Genomic DNA, 22,687 nt, shown 5'->3' on the forward strand with positions numbered 1-22,687 from the left:
TGATGGATTAACATAATTAATTACCTCTTAGTTTTACTAATCACAGTTTACACACCCTCCCCCTATAAATGGGAGCTTTGTGACCTTTCTCAGAGTTTGGGTGGCACATGAGAGACCATGGAGTTAATCAAAACCCAGAGATCAAACACATGAATCAGAGAACAGAGATGGGAAGAAGGAGAGGGAAAGAATCAAAATCATACACACTTCCTTCATCTCCCTCTCACTCATTTTCCTCTTCTTCATCCTCAGACTTCGAGTTCACAATCTCAATCTCGCCGCGCAAATCCTCCACCGCACTCTGCCCCGCCGATGAACTCTTCTACAAGGGTCAACTCCTCCCTCTCCACCTCTCCCAGCGCATCTCCATGGTCCGCACGCTCCTCCTCTCATCCGCCAGCACCTCCTCCGCTTCCACTGCCGCACGCGACTCTACCGGCAGCAGCTCCAACGACTCCCACTCCTCTTTCACCAGCGACCTTGCACTTTTCCCTGACTGCGACTCTTCTCGGCCTAGCTCCGTAACAGAGGAAGACGAGTTCAAGCGCCTCAATAATAACAGTACCGGTAACAGCAACAGCAACAACCAACCATGTTCCACCATCAAGAAGTCTCATAAGTTTTTTTTCTCCAGATTCTCCTCTGTTTTCCGCAAGGAAAACAACAACCTACAAGCCAAAACCCGTGACCTAGACACTGCCTCTGCTAACTCCTCGGTGAAGCGGATCAGCGTCACCGCCAGGGAGGTTATCAGGAAGTATTTCAAGAAGGTAAAGCCTCTCTACGAGAAGCTCTCGCAGAAACAGCAGAGGTCTGGGCAGTTAAACGCAACAGAGGGTGCAAGTGCAGTAACAATGACTTCTGTTTTTTCTCTTTTAAGCAAGACTGAGAGATCTACCAAACTCTCAGAAGGTACCAAGACAGGGAGAAAAGAGAGTGTGAGTGCGCTTTCTCATTCTTTCTCGGGAAATCTCAGATATCCCAGGAGAAGAAGCTGCGTATCCAGTTGTCCTTCTTCTATGAGATCATCGCCGAATCACTCTGGTGTTCTTTCTCAACGAGGTGCTGCTGCTGCTATGTACTGTGGAGACACTTCTTCTATGGAAGAGTTGCAGAGCGCGATCCAAGGAGCTATAGCCCATTGCAAGAACTCTTTGATTCAGAGCAAAACAATGGTCAGTAACGAAATCTAAATCTAAATCTAATCTAATAAATTCAAGTCAAATCTTTCTTCCCAGCTCTTTTCCTTCCGTTGTCAATTCTTCAAAATCCATGTTCCATCAGATGAATTAATTAATTAACCACAAGGATTGGTCAATAATCAGAAAATATTTTTTCTTTTACCTAGAAGTATTTGTGGTGGGGTGAAGTTAGAAATGTGCATGTGACTATATTTTGGGGGTTCCATTTAAATTTGGCAACAAAGATGAACATGGAGAGTCGAAGAAGTTATTATTTGACTGGCATTGTAGCCTTGGAAATTTGAAAAGTAATGGTCTGTATAATTTATTGCATAACAGTGACTTGGCTCTAGTGGTAGTAATTGCTCTGCAAAGCTAAATTGGCACCATGTGGCTTGGAGTTTTATTGGAGATGAGATTCCATTTGTAACGTTACCTGAGCTAGCTACCTTCAAATAATTTTCGATTACCCAGCATAATAATAATAATAATACAGTTCTAGTTTCATATTTCTATCCCGAAAATCCAAGTTGGTGCATGGTATATAAAACTAATAAAAATAACAGTACATTGAACCACGGTCTCGTCCTGCATGTGCGTAAATTAAAAGGAAGTTTCAAGCCTTCTGGAATGATTAATGTACATTTTTGTTTGAAGAAACAAGTGGGAAGCTTCTCTACAAGTTTTCATCTGATGAACAGTTCATAAATATTTATAATTTTTAGTTTAAAATAATTAGTTTATCAAATAATTTAAGTTTTATTATATTTAAATCTTCAAATCAGTTTTGTATTGCAGTTTTATCCTACCAGTTTGAAATTATTCTGAGATTTGATAATAAAATAATATTATTTTATCATATATCATATGCATATTTATGCTAAAACTCTATAATATTATTGAACTCCGTATAATTGTTCTCAATTTAATTCCAATACTTTTTAAGAAAAAATTACTGTTAATGGGGATTGATGATAATCAGTATTAGTATAATCTTGAAGTTATTTATATAGCACTCAATAATAAAATAATATTATTTTATTTTGTATCCTAGAGACACCTTATGATAAACAACACTGGAATAGAATTGTGCTCCATACATTTTCAATACTTAGGAAAGTTCACCTCACCATTATTTAGAATTAATGATAGTTAATTATGATTAACTATTTTTTTAAGTTGTTCTGACATCCAATAAACCAAATAATGTTATTCTATTTTGCATCATGTGCACATTTTAGGATAAAAAACCTTAGAGTACAATTCAATTGGGAGCCTCTCAATATTTCTTAATTTTATCATTGATTGGAATTAATGTCAGGTAATGTGGATTTATCTAATTTTAAAGTTATTTTTGTAATAAAATAATATTATTTTATATCACTTTGGACATCACATGACCTTTTATTGGAAACAATTTTAGAGTAGAATACAATTAGAGGTATCATTTTATCCTTTAATTGTGTACAATAAGAAAAATTAACACATTAATCTCTGATGTAAAGGTCACTTTCACTAGTATCACATTTTTTTTTTCTGACACCTTAGTCATTACGGATTGTTTGGCCCAATTAGTATTACATTTCAAAAACTGGTGCAATCCATTCCCCTTGTTTGGTCCATTAAGATGAGACATAAAAACAGTTGAAATTTTATGACTAATTTTTTATTAATTAATTTTTTTTAGCCAACATATCGTAATTTAAAAGTATTTACTTTGGAATGAAGACAAAATTATATTTTCAGTCAGTAGCTTTGTGAGATATTTTTTGGCAAATAATGTTTGTTGTAAACCCATGTTGAACAAATCAGTTATTAGACAGTATTTTTCCAAAATTATATAATTATAGTAAGAAATAACAAACAAATCAAAATTAAAGAATAATGCATACACACACATATTGGAGATTAAAAATGATCGAAATGGAAAGAGGTTGCACATGGTCTCTCTCTTGATTACCAAGACTTGTCACATGTCATTGATTTGCCTGGTGAAGCAATACGGTGACAAAAGAAGTAAATGTGTTCTTAATATTCCACGTTTTCTAACTCACCCACCCCATATATCTCCTTTTCTTTCATTCACGGGAGTAAAGGGTTTCATTATATTGTTGTCATGTTTCTACAATTTCATCTAACTTTCTGTCATTTAAGTAGGATTAACTTCTAAAATTAGTAAGTAATTTTTGTAGACAATTATGGTCGAAGAGCTGCCATAAAACATATTCACAATATATAAATATATAATTAAATGTAAATCTTATTTTACAATTCGATTTTGTAAAGTTAAGTTACACTTAAAATTTGGTTTTTAAGATGATATAAAAGTAATTTGACGTTTATCTAAGTTGTTTGTTGAATCTATTTATCGGATAACCCATTAATACTTCACCCTAAGACATTTTATGTCGATAAAATATAAACAAATTTATAATATATAAATAAATGCAAACTTTCTTTTTATCGATCGATTTTAGAATAAGACTTACAAGTACGTATTCAAGGTTTATACCTCGGATTCATAAAGCCTAACCCTAAATCTAATGACTTACGTGTTTATACCTTGGATTCATAAATAATTTAGAAAAGTTGTCAGGCCACAGCCGTCTCTGGTCATTGTTTTCATCCCCATTTTAATAATTTTTCTCCAAAACAAACGCACTTACAACCACACTCCCATGTAACCAAAGTGACACATTCATCATGGTATGTTGTGTGAGGTGTTCCAAAGGGTGCAAAATCTGCTGTGTGAGTGCCATTCTTCTGGTGATTTTGTTAGTCGTAGTGGTGGTGGTATTATTCTTCACTGTCTTCAAGCCCAAAGACCCTGACATTACCCTCCAATCGGTTAAACTTGAAGGTTTCAAACTAGAGTTACCAACTTTTAAACTAAACTTATCATTAGGCGTAGTGGTCACGGTTGAAAACCCCAACCATGGAAGCTTTACCTACCAGAACAGCACAGCACATCTTTATCATCGAGGAACTCTGGTAGCCCAGGCTCCACTGCACGAGGACACTATTCCAGCACGTCATGATCATAACATAACAACGTCTTTGTCTGTTTTTGCAGATATCTCCGAACTCAAGGATTTATCCACTGATTATTCGAGGGGTGTTATAAATCTTACCTCAACAGTTACCTTATTCGGGAAAGTCAAGGTCTTGAATCTCTTAAAGATGAAAGCCACCAGTTACTCCACCTGCTATCTCTCTCTTTTCATCCCTCACCAAAGCATTGATTCCATGTGCAACTCAGAAATCAAGTTATGACATTTTTTTCTTAGATTTTCTTTCTCTTATACTGTTATAATTACACTGCAACTTAGTAATTGCGTTTGTTTGATTCCTTTTACTATATCTGTTCTGTTTGTCATTCAAATGTGTTTGTATTGTTTGTTATTATACTAATAAAATTTGTTAAAATCTTGTTTTTGATGAATACGTATATGATATCATGTTAATATATATATATATATATATATATATATATATCGTTAATTATTGTAGAATTTTTGAGAGACTTAATTAAATAATTGAAAGAACATATAAATAATTAAATTAAAATGAGAAGAATCCAAATATTATATAAAGTAAAATATAAGAACTAAAGGTATAACTACTTCTTACTTGTTGTTTAAAATCCCTAGTCATTATACACTGATAATTTTTTTTTTTAAATTTAGTTTTGTTTCATAAGCAAAAGATAGTTATATTTATTACCTTTTAAATTATCAAAAAGCATTGATGAAATTTAATTTTTTTTTATTTTTCTACATTTATTTATTATAATTATATAATATACGAAATATTTGTTATTGAGTTAAAATATTGCCAACTTAAATAAGAATCGTTTTAGAATGGGCCCACATTGGTGGTCGGCCCAATTAGTTCTACCCAACAACATTGATCTCTTCCTTTCTGAGGTCTCTTTCTGCTGTTCGTCCTTTGACTTACCAGACGCTTTAATTGAACGTAAATAAATGCCCATAGATTTAAAAATAGATTATAATTTTGGTCACTGTTTAATTTATATTCAACTATTGGTTCTGGTTTAATATTTTATAATATTCAAATTTGTGGCTTAATATTATTTTCACGTATGTTTTATTTTGAAGTTTTAATTTGACTACTCAAATATATTCATATATCATACTAAGAGGAAATATTTTAATTAGTCAAAATGTAAAAATAGAATAAATATTTTTTTTTCTTATGAAAAAATACGCGTGTTTAAATTACTCTGAACCAGTACTTATTTATATTACTAATATAGTACTGGTGTAATATATTTGATATTGGAAGTATACAATTTTTCTTTCTAACTTTAAAATTAAAAATATTAAGTCAACTCTGTTAATTCAAATTCCAATATGAACAATCAATGATTTTTCATTTTCTTTTTCAACCCAAAACAAATTTCGTTCGTACCAACATATTCTTCTATGATTTGAAAACCGGTTAAAAACGGAAAAATGCATAATTTTCATCACAATAATTATATAATAATATGAACATTCGTATTACTATTATTAACCCGCTACTCAAAAGCATAATCTATTCAAATTTAATCATATATTCAGCTCTGAACCCACCAAACTTAAGATATATGGACCCACTCTTAATCCCACACTCACCATGGTATGCATTATTACATTTTTTTTAAATTACTTTTTTAATGTATTATTTTCTATTCATAAATTTCTAAACTTTTCAGTTATGACATGAGAAGTTTAAAAAAACACAATATAAAATTAATTTTTTTCCTAAATTAAAATTAACTTATGCAAATTCTAATACAATTATTATTCGATTTAATTGCGTTCCTTTCTTAAAATTGTATGCCCATAGTATATAGTATATATGGTTTTATTGTTAAAAGGAAACTTATTTTTTAATTTTTTTAAATGTATACAAATTGAAAACTTGTTTACAGCAAGAACCGATGTATCTTATTTAACAATCTAACCAAAATTTTATTGATTAGTTTCTCAGTCTTTATCCTCAAAAGAAATAGTCTCCAGCTAAAATTAAAATATCCTTGATCTTTAGTAAATAATTAGCGTAAATAGTTTTTTAAATTTTGTGAAAATCTAAAATTAGAAAAAAAAATTGTTCTTAACTTAATTATTAAACAATATTTTCATGATTTTTTTACTTTTATAATTTCCACAAATTTTTTCCATGTAACGAGGTGAGAGTGTATATTTGTTTTAGTTGTGTTTTTTTAGAATAAACTTAATACTTGGTTTCACGGTAAAAATAACCTAAAATTAATTTTTAAAATCACGTTGATAAATTATTTGGACGTTTTCTAAAATTAAATTCAAGATGACAAATGACAGAAATAACTTTTTTTAACCTTTTTCCATCAATAAAATCGATTTTCTCACATTAAGTAATATTCCAATGCATATCTAACACACCCTTAATTAAATTTTAAATTCTCGTAAATCTGAAAATTTCTAATTAAATTTTTGTCATCATTAAATATTAAAACAAATCATATTTTCAATTAAGATTCCGTCATTTAATTATATTATTAACTGTACCATTTACTTATTTTGTCACCTACTATTTTATATAATTTGTAATCTTTACAAAATAATAAAATAGCATATAATAATAATTTAAAGAGAAAATAACCATCATGCCCTCGACGGTTACGTCATTTTTGGTATCAGAAAAATTAAACATAATAACTTAATAAAAAATATAATACTTTTAAAGTATTTAAAAGACTCTATTAAAATTCTCAAATGAACTTAAAATTGAATTAAGATATAATAAAAATAGGATATTAAGATAAAATAAAAATATTAGTAACTAGCTAAACATAGTTAGATTACTATGATCAAGAATCAAGAATGATGTTTATTATTTATAAAACATAAGTATAAATGGCTGTGGGCATAGATGGACAGTGAAAAGAAAAAGACAAAAGGGAATGGAGGCAATTTCGGAATTACCCCTCCGATCTGGCACTCACTCGCGTGTTCAAATCCTGAATTCCATTTGGAGCACTCTTTTTTTTCCTTCTTCCGCCTCTTCTTCTTCTCTTGCGCTCCTTGTTTCTCAACACTTTGGGTTGCGTCTCCTAGAGACAGAGAGACAGAGGGACCTTCTCCTCCTTCTTCTTCTTCTCCTTCTTCTCTTGTCCATGGACCTTCACAACCGACCAGATCACTGTTTCCCGGAGAAGAAAGGTCAGAAGAGGAAGTTGGAGGAGGATTTCGAAGACGACCGACAGATCTCCGCCCCTCCCACCGGCCACGCTCGAGACGCCCTCCTCTCCGACGTCAACGAACAGGTTATCGTCCTCGATTCCACCTTCTCATGGAAGGAATCCGATCGTGCTGCCGCCAAGCGCGCCACGCACGCCCTCGCCGATCTCGCCAAGAACGGTACATCTATTCGGCATCTTGCTTCTTGCGTTTTTGTTTTCTTCTTTCGCGGAATTAGGTTATTTGCCGGTTTCGTCCGCAACGCGCTTCATTCGGTGCTTGTCTTTGTTTGCAGAGGAAGTGGTGAACGTGATTGTTGAAGGAGGCGCAATTCCTGCTTTGGTTAAACATCTTCAAGCGCCTCCTCTGGCTGGAAGCGACCGGTTGCAGAGGCCAATGCCGTTTGAGCACGAGGTCGAGAAAGGTAGTGCTTTCGCGCTTGGACTTCTCGCAGTCAAGGTAATTTTACCTCTCCTCTACGGTGACTGTTAGTTAGGAATTATTGCAACATAGCTTCTTCAAGTCTATATGATTGAATGTTTTAATTGTATTGTGATATAAAGTTTTACGTTGAGTTAGCTTATTAGTGATAGTTATCTCCTTTTTTAAAACTTTGTTTACACCAGAAATTGTTTTAATGTTATCGTTTTCACTGAACGGCATGAATGGCATAGTAGATACTGTATTGTAGAAGGAAGCTTTGAAGGTAATGCATGATGGTCTAATATGTGGTGTGAAATGCCTCTGCAGCCGGAGCACCAGCAGCTCATCGTTGACAGTGGTGCTTTGAAACATCTCGTTGATCTTTTGAAGAGACATGAAAATGGCTTAACATCTCGTGCCATTAATAGTCTAATTCGTAGGGCTGCAGACGCGATTACTAATCTTGCTCACGAGAACAGCAGTATTAAGACTCGTGTCAGGTATGCTTCTTCGAGTACTACCATGCAATTGAAATTTAATTTGGAATGGTTTTTTCTTATGATTATCTGGAGTTAATGTGTAGGATGGAAGGTGGGATTCCACCGCTAGTTCATTTACTTGAATTTGCGGATACAAAGGTGCAAAGAGCAGCTGCTGGTGCATTGCGAACCCTGGCTTTCAAAAATGATGAAAATAAAAATCAGGTTAGCGGTCTTTAGTAATGTTGGGAATTTAAATTGACTTACATATGAGACGAATAAGTCACATAACATCATGACATGTAGATTGTTGAATGCAATGCCCTTCCAACTCTGATTCTAATGCTCCGTTCAGAAGATGCTGCTATTCATTATGAAGCGGTATTGCTTGTGCCAGCTTAATTCTAAACTTAAATTTTGCAATCTTTTTGACTTTGATCTTTGCACTTATCTTACTGGAAACTTGCAATGAATTTTATTGAATTACAGGTTGGTGTGATTGGAAATCTGGTCCACTCTTCCCCTAACATAAAGAAAGAAGTTCTTCTTGCTGGAGCCCTACAACCGGTCATTGGATTACTTAGGTATATTCTTAATTTACACCATGGAAAACTACTAGGCTCATCTCCTCCTTTCTCCCATGTTTGGTCTCTGTACTTAAATTGTATCGCTATTATAACTCAAAGTTCCTTTTTTTCTTTCCAATAATTTTCCATTATATATATTACTGAAGAAAGATGTCTTTCTATTAACCTATTCTAATACTGTATGATGAAACAGCTCCTGTTGCTCTGAAAGCCAGAGGGAAGCAGCCTTGTTACTTGGACAGTTTGCAGCAACTGATTCAGACTGCAAGGTAAACAGTAACTTTAGTTTTTCTAAGAATTCCATGATTTGAACTGAGTGTAGAGGGAGAGAAAGTTATAAAGGGAAAACCCTAACACGTCTATTTTTATGTTTGTTTACTGGATGGTGAAAAAGGTGATGTGAGCAATTTATGCATGTATTTTTAGTTTGTATTCTAATAGTACTCAAGCATTTGGGAACCAACCCTCAAAAGCTAGCTATTAAGGACTGAGCATCCCATACTACTTGTTGCAAACTAAGGCATCTCATAATATCCAAATTCCTATCCTAGCAGTGCCCCTAAGAGCTGACCAGTTAGAACTCTCCGTAAGTAGCACTTTCCAAGATATAGGCAACTGTCTCTAATACCAATTGATAAGTGCCCATGTTCTCGGGAAACTGATGTGACTTGGAAAATAAAATAAATGTGTATTTTCTTTTTGTGACTAAACTAGTTATCCTTAGAATTAGTATATTCTGTGTTTTGTTTGGACGTAAGGCTAGGGAAAGGAAGTGTTTATCTAATCCCTTCCCACCACACTCTCTTTATAAGAAGAGGTTATGTACTCATTTTGATAACTCAGGTTGAATAAAATTTGTGTGTTCTTTTTGAGTGTCATATCTCAAGTGGCGAACAACTCTTTCTTTGGCTTATCTCTTGTGTGGCGAAACTGATGTGACTTGGAACATAAAATAAATGTGTATTTTCTTTTTGTGAATAAACTAGCTATGCTTAGTATTAGTATATTCTGTGTTTTGTTTGGACATAAGGCTAGGGAAGGAAGTGTTTGTCTAATCCCTTCCCACCACATTCTCTTTATAAGAAGAGGTTATGTACTCATTTTGATAACCCTGGTTGAATAAAATTTGTGTGTTATCTTGAGTGTGTCATATCTCAAATGGCGAACATATGTCTTCTGTGGCGCATTGAGGTTAATCAAAGTTCAGGAAGTATAGAGTTTTCTCTCTTATGGTTTATTATCTCATTCATGATTCTTGTCTTGTGGGTTAGGTCACAAGTGGTGAATCACAATCTCGCTAATCTCATGGAGTTTGAGTGGTGCAAGGTGTTCTAATTCCTAGCACTACCTTGATTTTTGTGTATTCTTGAATCTTTTTCTTTCCATGGCTTCTTCAAAATTGAAGATCACATTTTATCCAAGAATTCTTGAAAGAATCGTTCCAAGAATTCATCTAGGAGATCTTCCTTGATCCTCCCTACCTAGGCTAGCCTCCCTTAGGTTTTCATCAGAAACCCACCTCAAAAGCTAGCTATTAAGGCGGGGAACCAAACACTTAAATACTTGATCATGCATCTCATACTGACTTTGGCACCTCCTAATATGCAAGTTCTTATGAGATTCTTTTCGTAGCTTATTTCCGAATAGGGTGGCTCAGTGGGTGTTAACTCATCAACACTTTGGGTATCATATATCTCTGTTTTTAATCTTACCTTTTTTGTTTGACTTTGTAGGTTCACATTGTTCAGAGGGGTGCTGTCCGACCTCTGATAGAGATGCTTCAGTCCCCTGATGTTCAGCTAAAAGAAATGTCTGCTTTTGCATTGGGGAGATTGGCCCAGGTTATTTATTTTCCCTTGTCTTTCCATGTAAGAGTTCACATATATAAGTTGATTAGCATGATTTTAATGTACATTTCCAATTTATAGTTTTTAATAGGTAATGGTAACACATTTTATGATTTTTCATCTGTGTAAGTATTATAAATTATATTATTGGCAATGAATTAGTTTCAATTAATCTTTCTAGTTTAAATTGTTGACGTAAATTATGTGCATTTCAGTGTGTTAAGTTTTGTATTAATGTCTTGTCTTTGAACATAATAATCATTACTTAGAGCTTTATACAAGCAAGTGTTATGCACTCTTTCTGAGTATGTTCAATCAATGTTTCCTTTTAGCACCATAACCTGAAGATATTCAATTTTAAATTTCAGGACACACATAACCAAGCTGGTATTGCACACAATGGTGGCTTGATTCCATTACTGAAGCTTCTTGACTCAAAAAATGGGTCTTTGCAACATAATGCTGCTTTTGCTCTTTATGGCCTTGCAGATAATGAGGTAAAATAAACTCTACGAGTTCTAATAAAAGATCTTCTGTCTTGACTGTAGTAAAGCTTATTACTTGAAGTTAAAGTAAAATAACTGTTCCTTTTTTATATTTTTTATTTTGTCCCATAGGATAATGTGGCCGATTTTATTAGGGTAGGTGGAATTCAGAGACTGCAGGATGGAGAGTTTATTGTTCAAGTAAGTTTGCTTTATTGATACCTATTCTGTTTCTGCGTTTCATGGTTTTTTGCATTTGCCCTATGTTGCCTATATCAATGGGAGTTCAGTGCTTTAGATAAGTGCATACAAATTTTATGTTCTTAGGCACACTCTGATAGATAAGGAATCGGTTTCTCTCGCAGGCAACTAAGGATTGTGTTGCAAAGACATTGAAAAGATTAGAAGAGAAGATTCATGGGCGAGTAAGCACTATTTCACATTCACTTGTTCTTTGATACATTTTACTGAAATTAACATGGAAATGGTTGGGATGCTACTACTGTATTAATTATTAATTCTACAACAATAACAACAATCTAGCCTTATCCTACCAGTTTGAATTCTATATCTTGTTCAGATTTGTAACGTATTAATTTTGTCTTCGCAGGTGCTGAACCATTTGTTATATCTCATGCGAGTTTCAGAGAAGGCTTTTCAAAGAAGAGTTGCTTTGGCTCTTGCTCACCTTTGTTCTGCAGATGACCAGAGAAAAATATTTATCGATCACCATGGTATGCATCTTCTTAATCAAATATTTTGTTTAAGTTTGATTTATTTATTTATTTTTTTTAATTTTTGAATCTTTTTCTGTGTATTATTGCCTTTCCTCTTCTATATGAATCCAAGCATCTACCCTTGCAGGTTTGGAGTTGCTTATGGGCCTTCTTGGCTCGTATTATAACCCTAAGCAACAACTTGATGGAGCTGTGGCTTTATGCAAGTTGGCCAATAAAGCCACAACTCTGTCTCCCGTAGATGCTGCACCCCCATCTCCCACACCCCAGGTAGTCATATATAATATTTGGCTTTTTCTCATCCTTCATAGCATCATTGCTAAATGGTTGACTGCCTTTTCCCTATATTTTCATTTCATGTCTGTTTTACTTATATGTTTTTAGGTTAAACTTTCTTTCCTGTCCTTTTCATGATGATATATGGAAATTTGTTCCTGCTTCTTTTTACTTTTTTCTTTTTTATATTTATAACATCAGCTTGTACTCACCAACATGCGTGATAAGGCTGTTATTAACTGTGGCTAGTTAATTTTTCAAATCCTACCTGATATGAGCCAGTAAGCAAGGGCGTTTGTCATTTTGTATTAAGCTTAACTGTTAGCAGGGATGTAAACCTCAAGCGTAACTGATAAAACACACTGCTTGCATGCTGGTCCTTCCCTATTTAAGCTATTGGGCATGGATGACTGGGCTGAACTGACCCAATAACCCAACATGCTCTTCATGACCCTTTGTGCATATAGTTTTCACTCTTCTAGAGCATCTCTGTCTTTGAACGCGGAGATAGTTTTCACTGATAGACTGCTTACTTTCTGTCCTGTGTCCTGATAATTCTGGATCCATTTGGTGTTTTTAAAAGTTTTAATGCCTGTGATGCTAGATTTTTCTTCTTGCAGGTCTATTTGGGAGAGCAGTATGTAAACAATGCCACCTTGTCTGACGTTACATTTCTGGTTGAAGGTAGATGGTTTTCCATTCACATTGTTTTATTTGAACTTTTTGCTTGCAGAACAGTTCACCTAGAATGCAGTGTTGTTGTAGCTGCAGTTGACATTTGTAGATAAATTGGTATTTTTGTACTTTGCTGCAGGCAAACGATTTTATGCTCACAGAATTTGTCTGCTTGCATCTTCAGACGCATTTCGTGCTATGTTTGATGGAGGTTATAGGGTGAGTATATATTGATCTTAAGTGTATCATACATCTCCTCTCACACACCTTTTCCTCTCACTGTTATTGAGTATCAGCAAAAAAAAACTGTTATTGACTCCACGATTTCATGATAAACATCATGTATAATCTGTTATTTTGGTTTTTAAATATTGCTGTTGGATATTTTAGATATGGTATCTTGTATTTAGTAACTCATTTCTTAACCTTATTATATAATAGCACGCCCTGCTGTGTAAATTGCCACAGGTTCAATTATATCTCTAGTTTTCTTTTCCTCTCACTCAACACTAGCAAAAAAAATATATATATTTCATATCTCAGCACAATAATTGTGATATGCAAGTTCATTATTGTATGACAGGAGAAGGAGGCACGGGACATAGAGATTCCAAACATTAGATGGGAGGTTTTTGAGCTGATGATGAGGTCAACTCTGCATTCACATGGTTTATGAAAGTTGTGCTGTTTAAGCTTGTAATAATTTGTGAACAACTTAAGTCATATTGTCTTTTATCTTTTCTCCAGATTTATATACACTGGATCAGTTGAGATCACGCTTGATATTGCCCAAGATCTCCTCCGAGCAGCTGATCAATATCTTTTAGAAGGACTCAAGAGACTCTGTGAGTACACGATTGCACAGGTCAGCTAAGAGAATTTTGGTTCACACAAATACACATAGTCTTGACACTTGTCCTCGTGCTCTACTATTAGACTGGAAAGTGGATTTCTCTGATTTGATGTTTTGATCCCAGGATATATCACTTGAGAGCGTATCAAGTATGTATGAACTTTCTGAAGCATTTAATGCTATATCGTTGAGGCACACATGCATTCTTTTTATCTTGGAACACTTTGATAAATTGAGTGGAAAGCCAGGGTACGTATCTGATCCCTCTACAATGTGTACAAGATGTCTGTAAGGAAAAAAATGTAAGCTGGAGGTTTTAGGCCAGTTGCATCTACTTTTAATACCTATTTCTCTTTATTTTCCATGTAGTTTTGGCAGAGCTTGTGTCAACCTAAAAGGAGTTCATTTGAAAGTTTGGATCTGCTTAAAATTCTTTTACATGACTAAATAAAAAATTATATGGCTACCGTATCCAATAAATAATTAGTTCTTGACTTGATTTCGTCACTCTTTCCATTTTAATTAAGTTCTATTTCATTTAGAAAGCGCGTTTCCGTGTTATTTTTATTTGTATTCATGTGAGAAATGGGGTTGCCATTATATGGTTATCAAAATATGGAAGCTGCACGCTGCCTTTTTTAAGAGAGGGCGGGTTGTGATTTTTGTTCAACATGTTGCTTCTTTCTTTTTTCTGCATAATAAGTTGCTATATTCTTAGTTTTGTTTGCTTTTGACAAATATGGTAGACAGGGATCTTAAACTTTGTTACATAATAGATACTGACCTTTGGTTTGAAGTTAATTGAATAATTAAGCTTTGGTAGGATAAATAAATCACAAATATGATGAATGTATTTCACTTTTACATTTCTATAGTTTCTGTCTTTCTAACCTTTTAGAATTTTGTTTCATACCAATCATTTGCAGACACTCCCATCTGATTCAGCGTATAATACCTGAGATCCAGAATTACTTTGTTAAAGCCCTTACAAAGGCCAATTCCAACAATCACCCGTAGAATTTACTGTTCTATTTGACATCTAACCAGTTGCAATGTACATAATGCGGTCGATGTTAATTGAACCTGCGAAGGAAGTCTCCTGGATTGAGTGCAGCATGGCTTAAAAAATTCTAACATCAGGTCGTGTACGTTCTTTTCTGATGCAGTGTAAGTCCCTTCTAGGCTTTAGTTGTAACGTCATTCTCGTAGATGTAGCAAATGACCTTCACGAACATTGTTTTTTTCTCTTGCAATATTGTGATGGTTATGATTTGATTGTGTTATCTTTCTCAATTAATCTGGCATTATAATTGTTGTGTTTCTGAGAGTAGTATAGGTTGCTCAAGTATCTCATGTATATATGACAATTGGATATTTGTCTGTAATGTGCTGATGGTTAATTGCAAATACAAGTAATTTTAACGCTAATTAATTGCTAAATGCAAGTACGTCATTTAAAGTGCCAAATGCGTCATTTGGATACTCAGTTACTCGTTTGGCCATGACAAATTTAATTCAGTTGCTGCTTATAAAATTGGCTGTATGTAATGCTGTAGGGAATGAAAGACACCTATATCCAAAATGAAAATTCCTCTCAAATCAGTGGACATCCAAAACCTTCTGAACATCTTTCCTGCTATATGATATTGTGATGCAGTTTGACCAATAAAAACATGTGAACTGAAAATTGAATGTGTCGTCAGATTAAATAGTAAAACCTAAATCTTTTGTCTGGATGTATCAGAACTTCTGGTGAGTTTTCCCGTGAGCAGATGGAAGGTCTTGTTGGAAAAAGGCTTTGATTGTTATTTTTGAAGACAAATAAGAAAAGGATTGAACTGCTTTTTTCTTGGGCAGTACTACAATCGAGGAAAAAGAATCCCCTCAAGTCACTCCCAACGGTGTACTTTCACTTGGAATGGGCCAATCGGCCAAACTCAAGTCTTTTTATGCTTGTTTCATGATTAGAGTAGACTGCAAGTCATTCTCTGCACGTGTATGAGATAGGTATGTCTTCTGCTTTTCAGTCTTTGTATGCCAGTATCAAACAAACAAGAGTTGTGGATATAGTAACTTGACACGCGTTCATTAAAGTAGTCTATTTCATTATTGCCGTTGAGAGCAGATTCATGGAGTCGCATTATTTTGAAATAGTTTCTTCTGAACTTTATGGCAAAAATGAATTACCCTTTAATTGAAAGGAGTACACAGAATGGAGTAACTGTTGATCATTTCATTGCATCATGCATGCTTGGTGGAATCAGCGTGTATCATTCGAAATTTAGTTAAAAGTAGGAATATTAATAGGAAACTCTTTAACTAGAAGAAACACAAACAGATTTGTTTATATTCAGGTTTAAGGAGCTTTTAAGCAAGGGAGTGTACAATTCTACCAAATTTATTTATCTGCACACTTAAAGGAACCCCTTCTTAAAATCCAAGCAAGCAGACGCAGATCTTTCACTGCCAAAGAAAATAAGCAACAATTTATATTAGTCTTTTGGATGCTCAGTTTCCGTATCAAACATGAAGTAGACTGCTCGTCCTTTTCAAAAAGTCTCACTTCCCCTTTCCACCCACTCTCCTTCATAGCCTTATACAACAACACTGTTATGTCCTTAAAGTGCAGGCTGTCCTTACCACAACAGCAACAAGCATCTTAGAACACCCATGATGAGCCAAGCTAGGAGCCCCAGGAGCCATTGGATTGATCATGGGCATCAGAGTAAACAAAGTTCCTAATCAAGGACGGATGGGCCTCTTCAAACCCATAACAGGTTCGCGTACGCACGGCTTTGAACCCCAGAAGTAAGCATGGTTAAGATAAACACCATGAACTTTTACACAACCTGGTAAAGCTTCAACCTCAGCACGCATGGCTATATTATGAACAATACTAACACAGCAGCGACGGCCCCAACAAATATCTTGCTGAAACAACCATGGTTGATGAGCCACTTGTCGCTGTTGGTGGGATTTGGGGTTGCATGGGAAGCAACCCATTTGAAACCAGCCCTACAATCATGATAAACTGTTAGGTTGCAGAATTTCTACGCTCTATGGAAACGATTATAACATTTCCAGAGAAGCTACTAGGTTGCAGAATTTGGTGTTCAGAGCAGAAGCCAGCTCCATTGGAGTATATACTAAAATGAGGATTTTTTTGGTTGGGTAGAGTTAGTTTTAGACGGAAAAGTTTGAGAAGAGAATGTGTTGTATGAGAGAGCGTGGGTGGACTGAGGGAGGAGTTCTTGGTTGGTCATTAGGACGTTGGATGGAGCCATCGTTGTAGACATGTAACATTTCAAGAATGCAAAATTTAATCACAACACTTTCCAATCAGAGTGTCCTCTTTTCTGCTCTTTATACCATAATATCACTTGTATGCATAACAAATGGAAATTATTTATATTATTTTTTATTTGGCGATTAAACCACATGAGTCATATACGATAGGCTAGTAAATATGAACTATCCAGCAAATTGTATGAAAAAAAAATACTGTGATAATTATTATAAAAACTTTGACGTTTAGTTAGTATGAGATTGCAAGAAGAGTTATATTAGATCCACACATAGGGGAAAAAAATGCAAAAAATAAAATGTTAGATTTAGAATAATTGTCTTTTAAGTAAAGAAGTTATGTGGTCTTAAAACGAAAAACATGAATTAAAGCTTAGTTTAAAGATTAATGGATAAAAAGTATGTTGCAAATATTTTTCTTTTTTCTTTATTATCAATTCCATTTAATTTAAAATAATTTTTACTTTCTGGTATTCCTTGTTATATGTAGGTGGAAATAAAAGTCGCGGAATGAGTAGAAAAAGTATAATAAATAGTGTTATGAAAGAGGCTTAAATACCTTTTTGGTCCTCATTCTCGTAGTGTTGGTTGTGGATGGTCCTTATTTTGACAGAATTTTAAAATGGTCCTCATTTTTACCGTGTTTAAAATGGTCCTTATTTTCGCAATTAATGTTTTATTTAGTCCTTTTTTGTAACGCCGTTTAAATCATTAACGGAGCATTGTACAGGTGAGTATTAGGATTAGGATGTATTACGTGTATTGTACAGATCGCTAATTATTTATCATAAAAAATTTCAATGCAATATTTATTGTATATTGCATTGAAATTATTTATCATAAAAATTAGTAATGTACTATCAAATACTCTCAATATTTAATGATTAATTATATATAGAACATCAACAGTTATTTTTTTAGTTTAAGTGATCTATTTTTAATAATTGTTTTTAATTAATTTTAATTTTATAAGATTAATGGATTACAAATTTCGTATTATAATTTAAAACATTATTAAAAATAGAATAAAGAAATAATTTGTATTAACCAAATCATAAATTCATATTGTTACTATAAATAACAACAATAATGAATATTACTACAGCATCGAATATAACTCAGGCTCATGTCACCACGAAGCAAAACGAACATGTACAACCATGGTTTTATCAGAGTGATGTAAATTCATATTGATTCTCTTCTTCTTCTTCCTCAAACAGTGTAACTTCTTATTCTATTCTATTATAGCTTCTTTTTCAATATTTAAAATTGAAAAAAAAATAATTAATCGATTTTTAAAACAATAAACGATGATATATCCGCATCTAATAAAAATATAGATAGAATATAAAATAATTTAAGATGAATATAAAAATATTAATTAATTTTGTAGAAAGGTACAGGCAAAGTGAAAGGTGTATAGTAGCTATAGAATTCCACTCTGAAGAATGATGTATCCTTGTCGTATAGTGGAATGGTTTTAGGTCACCCACTCAGGCTCGGCCACCACCGTGTTGTGGTACAACCGCGGAATCACTTTATTTGTGACGCTTCAAAAACGTGATTTCTAAGGTGGAATTAGGGCATCTCAATGCAGGTCCACAAAAAAAAACTCAATTAACACGATTTAAAAGAAAATGATAAGCATGATCATCACCAATTAAACGTGTAGAATTGCTATGTTTATATGAACATCTCTGGGTCTCTCTTCTCCACAAAATCTGTTTTCAGGTGCAGAACAATTCGAAGACGATAATGATAATAACCATGGAGATTCCAAACCTTGTCAGAGTTTACGAAGATGGCACCATTGAACGCCTCCAAGGCTCTCCATTTGTGGCACCCACGCTTCAAGATCCAACAACAAATATATCATCCAAAGACGTTGTAATCTCATATAACCCTCCCATCTCTGCTCGTCTACACCTCCCAAACAAGATCCAATCCCAGGAGGAGGAGAATCTCAATACCAACCACAAAATCCCCATCTTGGTCTACTTTCACGGTGGAGGATTTTTCTTCGAATCTGCCTTCAGCCAACTCCACCACAACTATTTCAGCACGTTTCTCTCCGTAGCACACATTTTAGTCGTTTCTGTGGAGTACAGGCTAGCACCGGAGACCCCTCTTCCCGCGGCTTATCATGATTGCTGGGAAGGTCTCAAATGGGTCGCCACCAAGGCCGATCCATGGCTTCTCAAACACGGCGATTTCAACAGAGTCTTCGTTGGAGGTGACAGCGCTGGCGCTAACATCGCGCATAACATCGCCATGCGTGCTGGGGCCGAAGCATTACCGAGTGGTGTAGAAGTTTTAGGCGCTCTGATTTCTCATCCCTACTTCTTGGGGTCGAAGCGATTCGAGAGTGAAGCGGAAGAGAGCGCGGGCTTTAGGTGTTGGGAATGGCTTCAGCCGTGTGACGGCGGTGGGCTTGACGACCCGTTGATAAACCCGTTGAGTAGTGAGGCGGGTTGTTTGAGCGGGCTTGGGTGTCGGAAGGTTCTGGTTTGCACGGCGGAGATGGATGAGCTGAGAGAAAGAGGTGTGTGGTACTATGAGGGTGTGAGAAAGAGTGGGTGGGAAGGGGAAGTGGAACTGTTTGAAGTGGAAGGCGAGGATCACGTTTTTCACGTCAACGATCCACGAACACAAAATGCTCTTAAGATGTTCAAACGCTTTGCGGATTTTATCCTACACTAGAAAAACACTTTTCTATCCTAAAAAAGGAGTTATCAATGAAATAAATGATGAATGAAAAAGTAAAATAACTTTAAAAAAAATAAAAATTACTCTCATCTGCCATCTTTTCCTTTATTTTATTTATTTTTTGTTTATTTGGATGGATTTTCAAATGGTATTATTGGTGTGAAAATAATTTTTTTTCCTTGTTTTCAACGTTTTCCACTCTATGGTACATCAGATTCGATGCTTCGTTAGTAATTCGATTATAAAATTATACAATCGTAAGAAAATAACACTTCATTATATAGAATATGTGAATGAATTTATAAAATAATGTTATATCTCTGTCGTGATTATACTATTCACTTTATCATGTTTCAAAGAAGGTTCAATGGTTGTCCTGTACATCAACATATTTTATTTTGATTTTCATTGTTACATTAATTAATTAGTCAATATTATATAAAAAAGTAATCATAAATTGTTTTGCCCCTTCAAAATCCTCGTAGATATAGTGAAATACTTGTTAATACAAGGATTGTGTCTATTAGAATGAAATCTAATCTTCACCAAATTAATTGTGTCGTCTATGATATTATTATTTCTTATTTTATCTCTTGAAGGCAACATTAAAACAAGTTTACTTTACAAAATATTAAAATCAAATCATTATGATTTTTTAGAACGCGTACGTGTATACACATCTCTTAAATATGAATGATAGTATGCTAGTAGGTGATAATAGTGTGATGATATTAAGTTAATATATAAAATAAATTTATATTTATTAAAAATAAAGTGAAATGAATAGAGAAATTAATTGTTGATGAATAAAAAAAAGATAAAAAGATAAACAATTTTATAGAAAATAAGTAAAAATAACCATTAATTTTTAAAAATTTAATAAATAATTATATTGTAAAGGGTAGAATTGAAATTATGAAATGTGGACACAAATGTACGAATTTTTTAAACATGTGTGATATTATATTCGTAAGTGATGATAATGTAATGTTTTAAAGTTAATATATCAGAAAGGATGAGGGAATAATTGTTGATAATCAGAGAAAAAGAGAAGAAGCAGAGATAAACGATTTATTAAAAAAAAACATGTAAAAGTAACGGTCAATTTTTAAAAATGTAGTAAATAATTATATAATTATATTTTAAAGGGTAAATTGGTATTTTGAAATGTGGACACAAAAGAGAAATTTTTCTTTATATATTGTTATAGATAAAGGGTAGAATTGACATTATGAAATGTGGACACAAAAGAGAAAATTCTCTTTATATATTACTAGTATACACATAGGCGCTATAGTACTTGTATGTACGTATCTTTTAAATATACATGATATTATATTAATAGGTAATGATAATTATAAAATAATATAATATATAAAATAAAATTATATTTATTAAAAATAAAGTGAAATATATCAGAAAAGATGAAAAAATAACTATTGATGAAGAGAGAAAGAGAGAAGAGCAGAGATAGACAATTTTATAGAAAAACTTATAAAAATAACGGTCAATGTTCAAAAATTTAATAAATAATTATATTTTAAAAGGTAAAATTGATATTTTAAAATGTAGACACCAAAAGAGGAAATTCTCTTTATATATTATTATAGATCATAGATTATACTAGAAATACATACACATAGTAGAATTATGTATATCTACTCTTATCTTATGATAATAAAGAAACCAAAATTAAATATAATTGTTTATTAGATAATCACCACGTTACTATCATAAATTTCGTCTTAATAATTGTGTCATTATCTTTGTACTAGTTACCAGCCTACCATCATAGTGTTATTAAACAATAATTTATTCTAATTATAATAATTATGGAGTGTAAAACATGATAAAAGCATCAGCAAAGCACCAATAGTATTGTTATTAATATCATCATAACCATTCTTAATTATATTTTTATTATCAAACTCGTTATTGTCACCTTTATTTATGACTAATATCATAATCAATATTTATATTTATATTTATAAAATATACATTTATAACACACAATGAAATCAAAAATAAAAATAAAATTAAAGCCTCAATTAATAATTCATCTTATGATCATTTTCAATTCATTATAGTCACCAGCTATTCACCATCTATCATTATCTGCTTTTTATAAACTAAACACGATATAAGAAGTAATGTTTATTATTCTTTTTACCATAGAGATGTTTTTACCTCTATTTCATGTTTATCTTATATTAATTATAGAAGAGGGTTTAATATTAAGTATAACTATGTTTCACTTATTCTTTTTAATTTGTAATGTTTATTCTTTTAAAGCATATAATTAGTGATTTCTGAACTAATACTCCTACTTTTGGGCATTAATTAATAAAATTATTTGTGAAAAACAATTTAAAATTTATTGCTTATAAAAAGAAAGTATGCGATACTTTTTGAAGGTCGTATTTTCAAATAGTGTTGGTATGAAAACATGCTTTGGTCAAAAGTAAGATTTGAGATCTTAACACATTGCTTTTTCTTGATTATTTATTACCAAATAATTAATTTATTTGTAAATGGTAAGAATTGTGGAACGAAAGTCACCAAACAGAAAAGAAAAAAGCAGGAGAGACCAAGGCAAAGCTATTCAGTGTGAATCACGTCCTAATACCAAACATTATTTTATATATTTAATCAATTAAACTTAAAGTGAAACCACGTTTTAATTTTATTTTCATATTTTATACTAGTTGGTCGACTATATTTTATACTAGTGGCAACAAGTGGATTTATAATATTCTAATTTTTTTATTCAGATTTTATAATTTTAATTTTACCTTTTATAAAATAATTACTTATTAAATTTTTAAAATTTATCCGCTATTTTATAAAATTATCTATTTTTTCTCTTTCTTTTTTTATTCATCTACAATTATTTTTTTCATATTTTTTTCAT

The 22,687-nt window shown here is 33.1% G+C and overlaps 3 protein-coding genes and 1 pseudogene across 8 annotated transcripts; 3 read left to right on the forward strand and 1 right to left on the reverse strand.

The window, feature by feature from the left end:
• Nucleotides 1–110: 110 nt before the first annotated feature.
• Nucleotides 111–4,434, forward strand: LOC114173770 (probable membrane-associated kinase regulator 1). 2 transcript variants are annotated; one of them, XM_028058359.1, is made up of 2 exons: nucleotides 111–1,175; nucleotides 4,255–4,434. In XM_028058359.1, the coding sequence occupies exons 1-2, from the start codon at nucleotides 150–152 to the stop codon at nucleotides 4,303–4,305; spliced, it is 1,077 nt and encodes a 358-aa protein (XP_027914160.1). In that variant the 5' UTR covers nucleotides 111–149; the 3' UTR covers nucleotides 4,306–4,434. The 2 variants fall into 2 exon arrangements, with proteins under 2 accessions (XP_027914160.1, XP_027914161.1); XM_028058360.1 differs by lacking the exon at nucleotides 4,255–4,434 and adding an exon at nucleotides 1,521–1,688.
• A 2,683-nt stretch (nucleotides 4,435–7,117) lies between these two features.
• LOC114173769 (ARM REPEAT PROTEIN INTERACTING WITH ABF2-like) lies at nucleotides 7,118–17,109 on the forward strand. 5 transcript variants are annotated; one of them, XR_003602561.1, is made up of 21 exons: nucleotides 7,118–7,585; nucleotides 7,701–7,864; nucleotides 8,156–8,328; nucleotides 8,412–8,532; nucleotides 8,614–8,688; nucleotides 8,797–8,891; nucleotides 9,088–9,163; nucleotides 10,628–10,735; nucleotides 11,110–11,238; nucleotides 11,359–11,427; nucleotides 11,592–11,651; nucleotides 11,837–11,960; nucleotides 12,091–12,233; nucleotides 12,860–12,923; nucleotides 13,054–13,133; nucleotides 13,498–13,562; nucleotides 13,662–13,779; nucleotides 13,892–14,016; nucleotides 14,694–14,934; nucleotides 15,512–15,774; nucleotides 16,392–17,109. XR_003602561.1 is itself a non-coding variant. In XM_028058358.1 (19 exons), the coding sequence occupies exons 1-18, from the start codon at nucleotides 7,129–7,131 to the stop codon at nucleotides 14,057–14,059; spliced, it is 2,289 nt and encodes a 762-aa protein (XP_027914159.1). In that variant the 5' UTR covers nucleotides 7,118–7,128; the 3' UTR covers nucleotides 14,060–14,069; nucleotides 14,694–15,087. The 5 variants fall into 5 exon arrangements, 2 of the variants coding, with proteins under 2 accessions (XP_027914159.1, XP_027914158.1); XR_003602560.1 differs by having other exon boundaries at nucleotides 16,397–17,109; XR_003602559.1 differs by lacking the exon at nucleotides 16,392–17,109 and having other exon boundaries at nucleotides 15,512–15,891.
• On the reverse strand, nucleotides 16,122–16,792 carry LOC114173771 (annotated as a pseudogene).
• Nucleotides 17,110–18,444: 1,335 nt separating the features above from the next.
• On the forward strand, nucleotides 18,445–19,795 carry LOC114167418 (2-hydroxyisoflavanone dehydratase-like). The gene has a single exon (XM_028052509.1). It carries the CDS (start codon nucleotides 18,826–18,828, stop codon nucleotides 19,768–19,770), a length of 945 nt encoding a protein of 314 aa, XP_027908310.1. The 5' UTR covers nucleotides 18,445–18,825; the 3' UTR covers nucleotides 19,771–19,795.
• Nucleotides 19,796–22,687: the final 2,892 nt, after the last annotated feature.

Source organism: Vigna unguiculata, chromosome 2 (genome assembly GCF_004118075.2).
Source record: "Vigna unguiculata cultivar IT97K-499-35 chromosome 2, ASM411807v1, whole genome shotgun sequence".
Classification (NCBI taxonomy): domain Eukaryota; kingdom Viridiplantae; phylum Streptophyta; class Magnoliopsida; order Fabales; family Fabaceae; genus Vigna; species Vigna unguiculata.

Coding starts and splice junctions, on each gene's coding strand:
- LOC114167418 (XM_028052509.1), top strand. CDS start 18,826: ATGATAATAACCATGGAGATTCCAAACCTTGTCAGAGTTTACGAAGAT.
- LOC114173769 (XM_028058357.1), top strand. CDS start 7,129: ATGGAGGCAATTTCGGAATTACCCCTCCGATCTGGCACTCACTCGCGT. Junction 8,533..8,613: donor ATGATGAAAATAAAAATCAG/GTTAGCGGTCTT, acceptor CATGACATGTAG/ATTGTTGAATGCAATGCCCT. Junction 13,563..13,661: donor GTTTTTGAGCTGATGATGAG/GTCAACTCTGCA, acceptor TCTTTTCTCCAG/ATTTATATACACTGGATCAG.
- LOC114173770 (XM_028058359.1), top strand. CDS start 150: ATGAATCAGAGAACAGAGATGGGAAGAAGGAGAGGGAAAGAATCAAAA. Junction 1,176..4,254: donor TGATTCAGAGCAAAACAATG/GTCAGTAACGAA, acceptor CTGTTTTTGCAG/ATATCTCCGAACTCAAGGAT.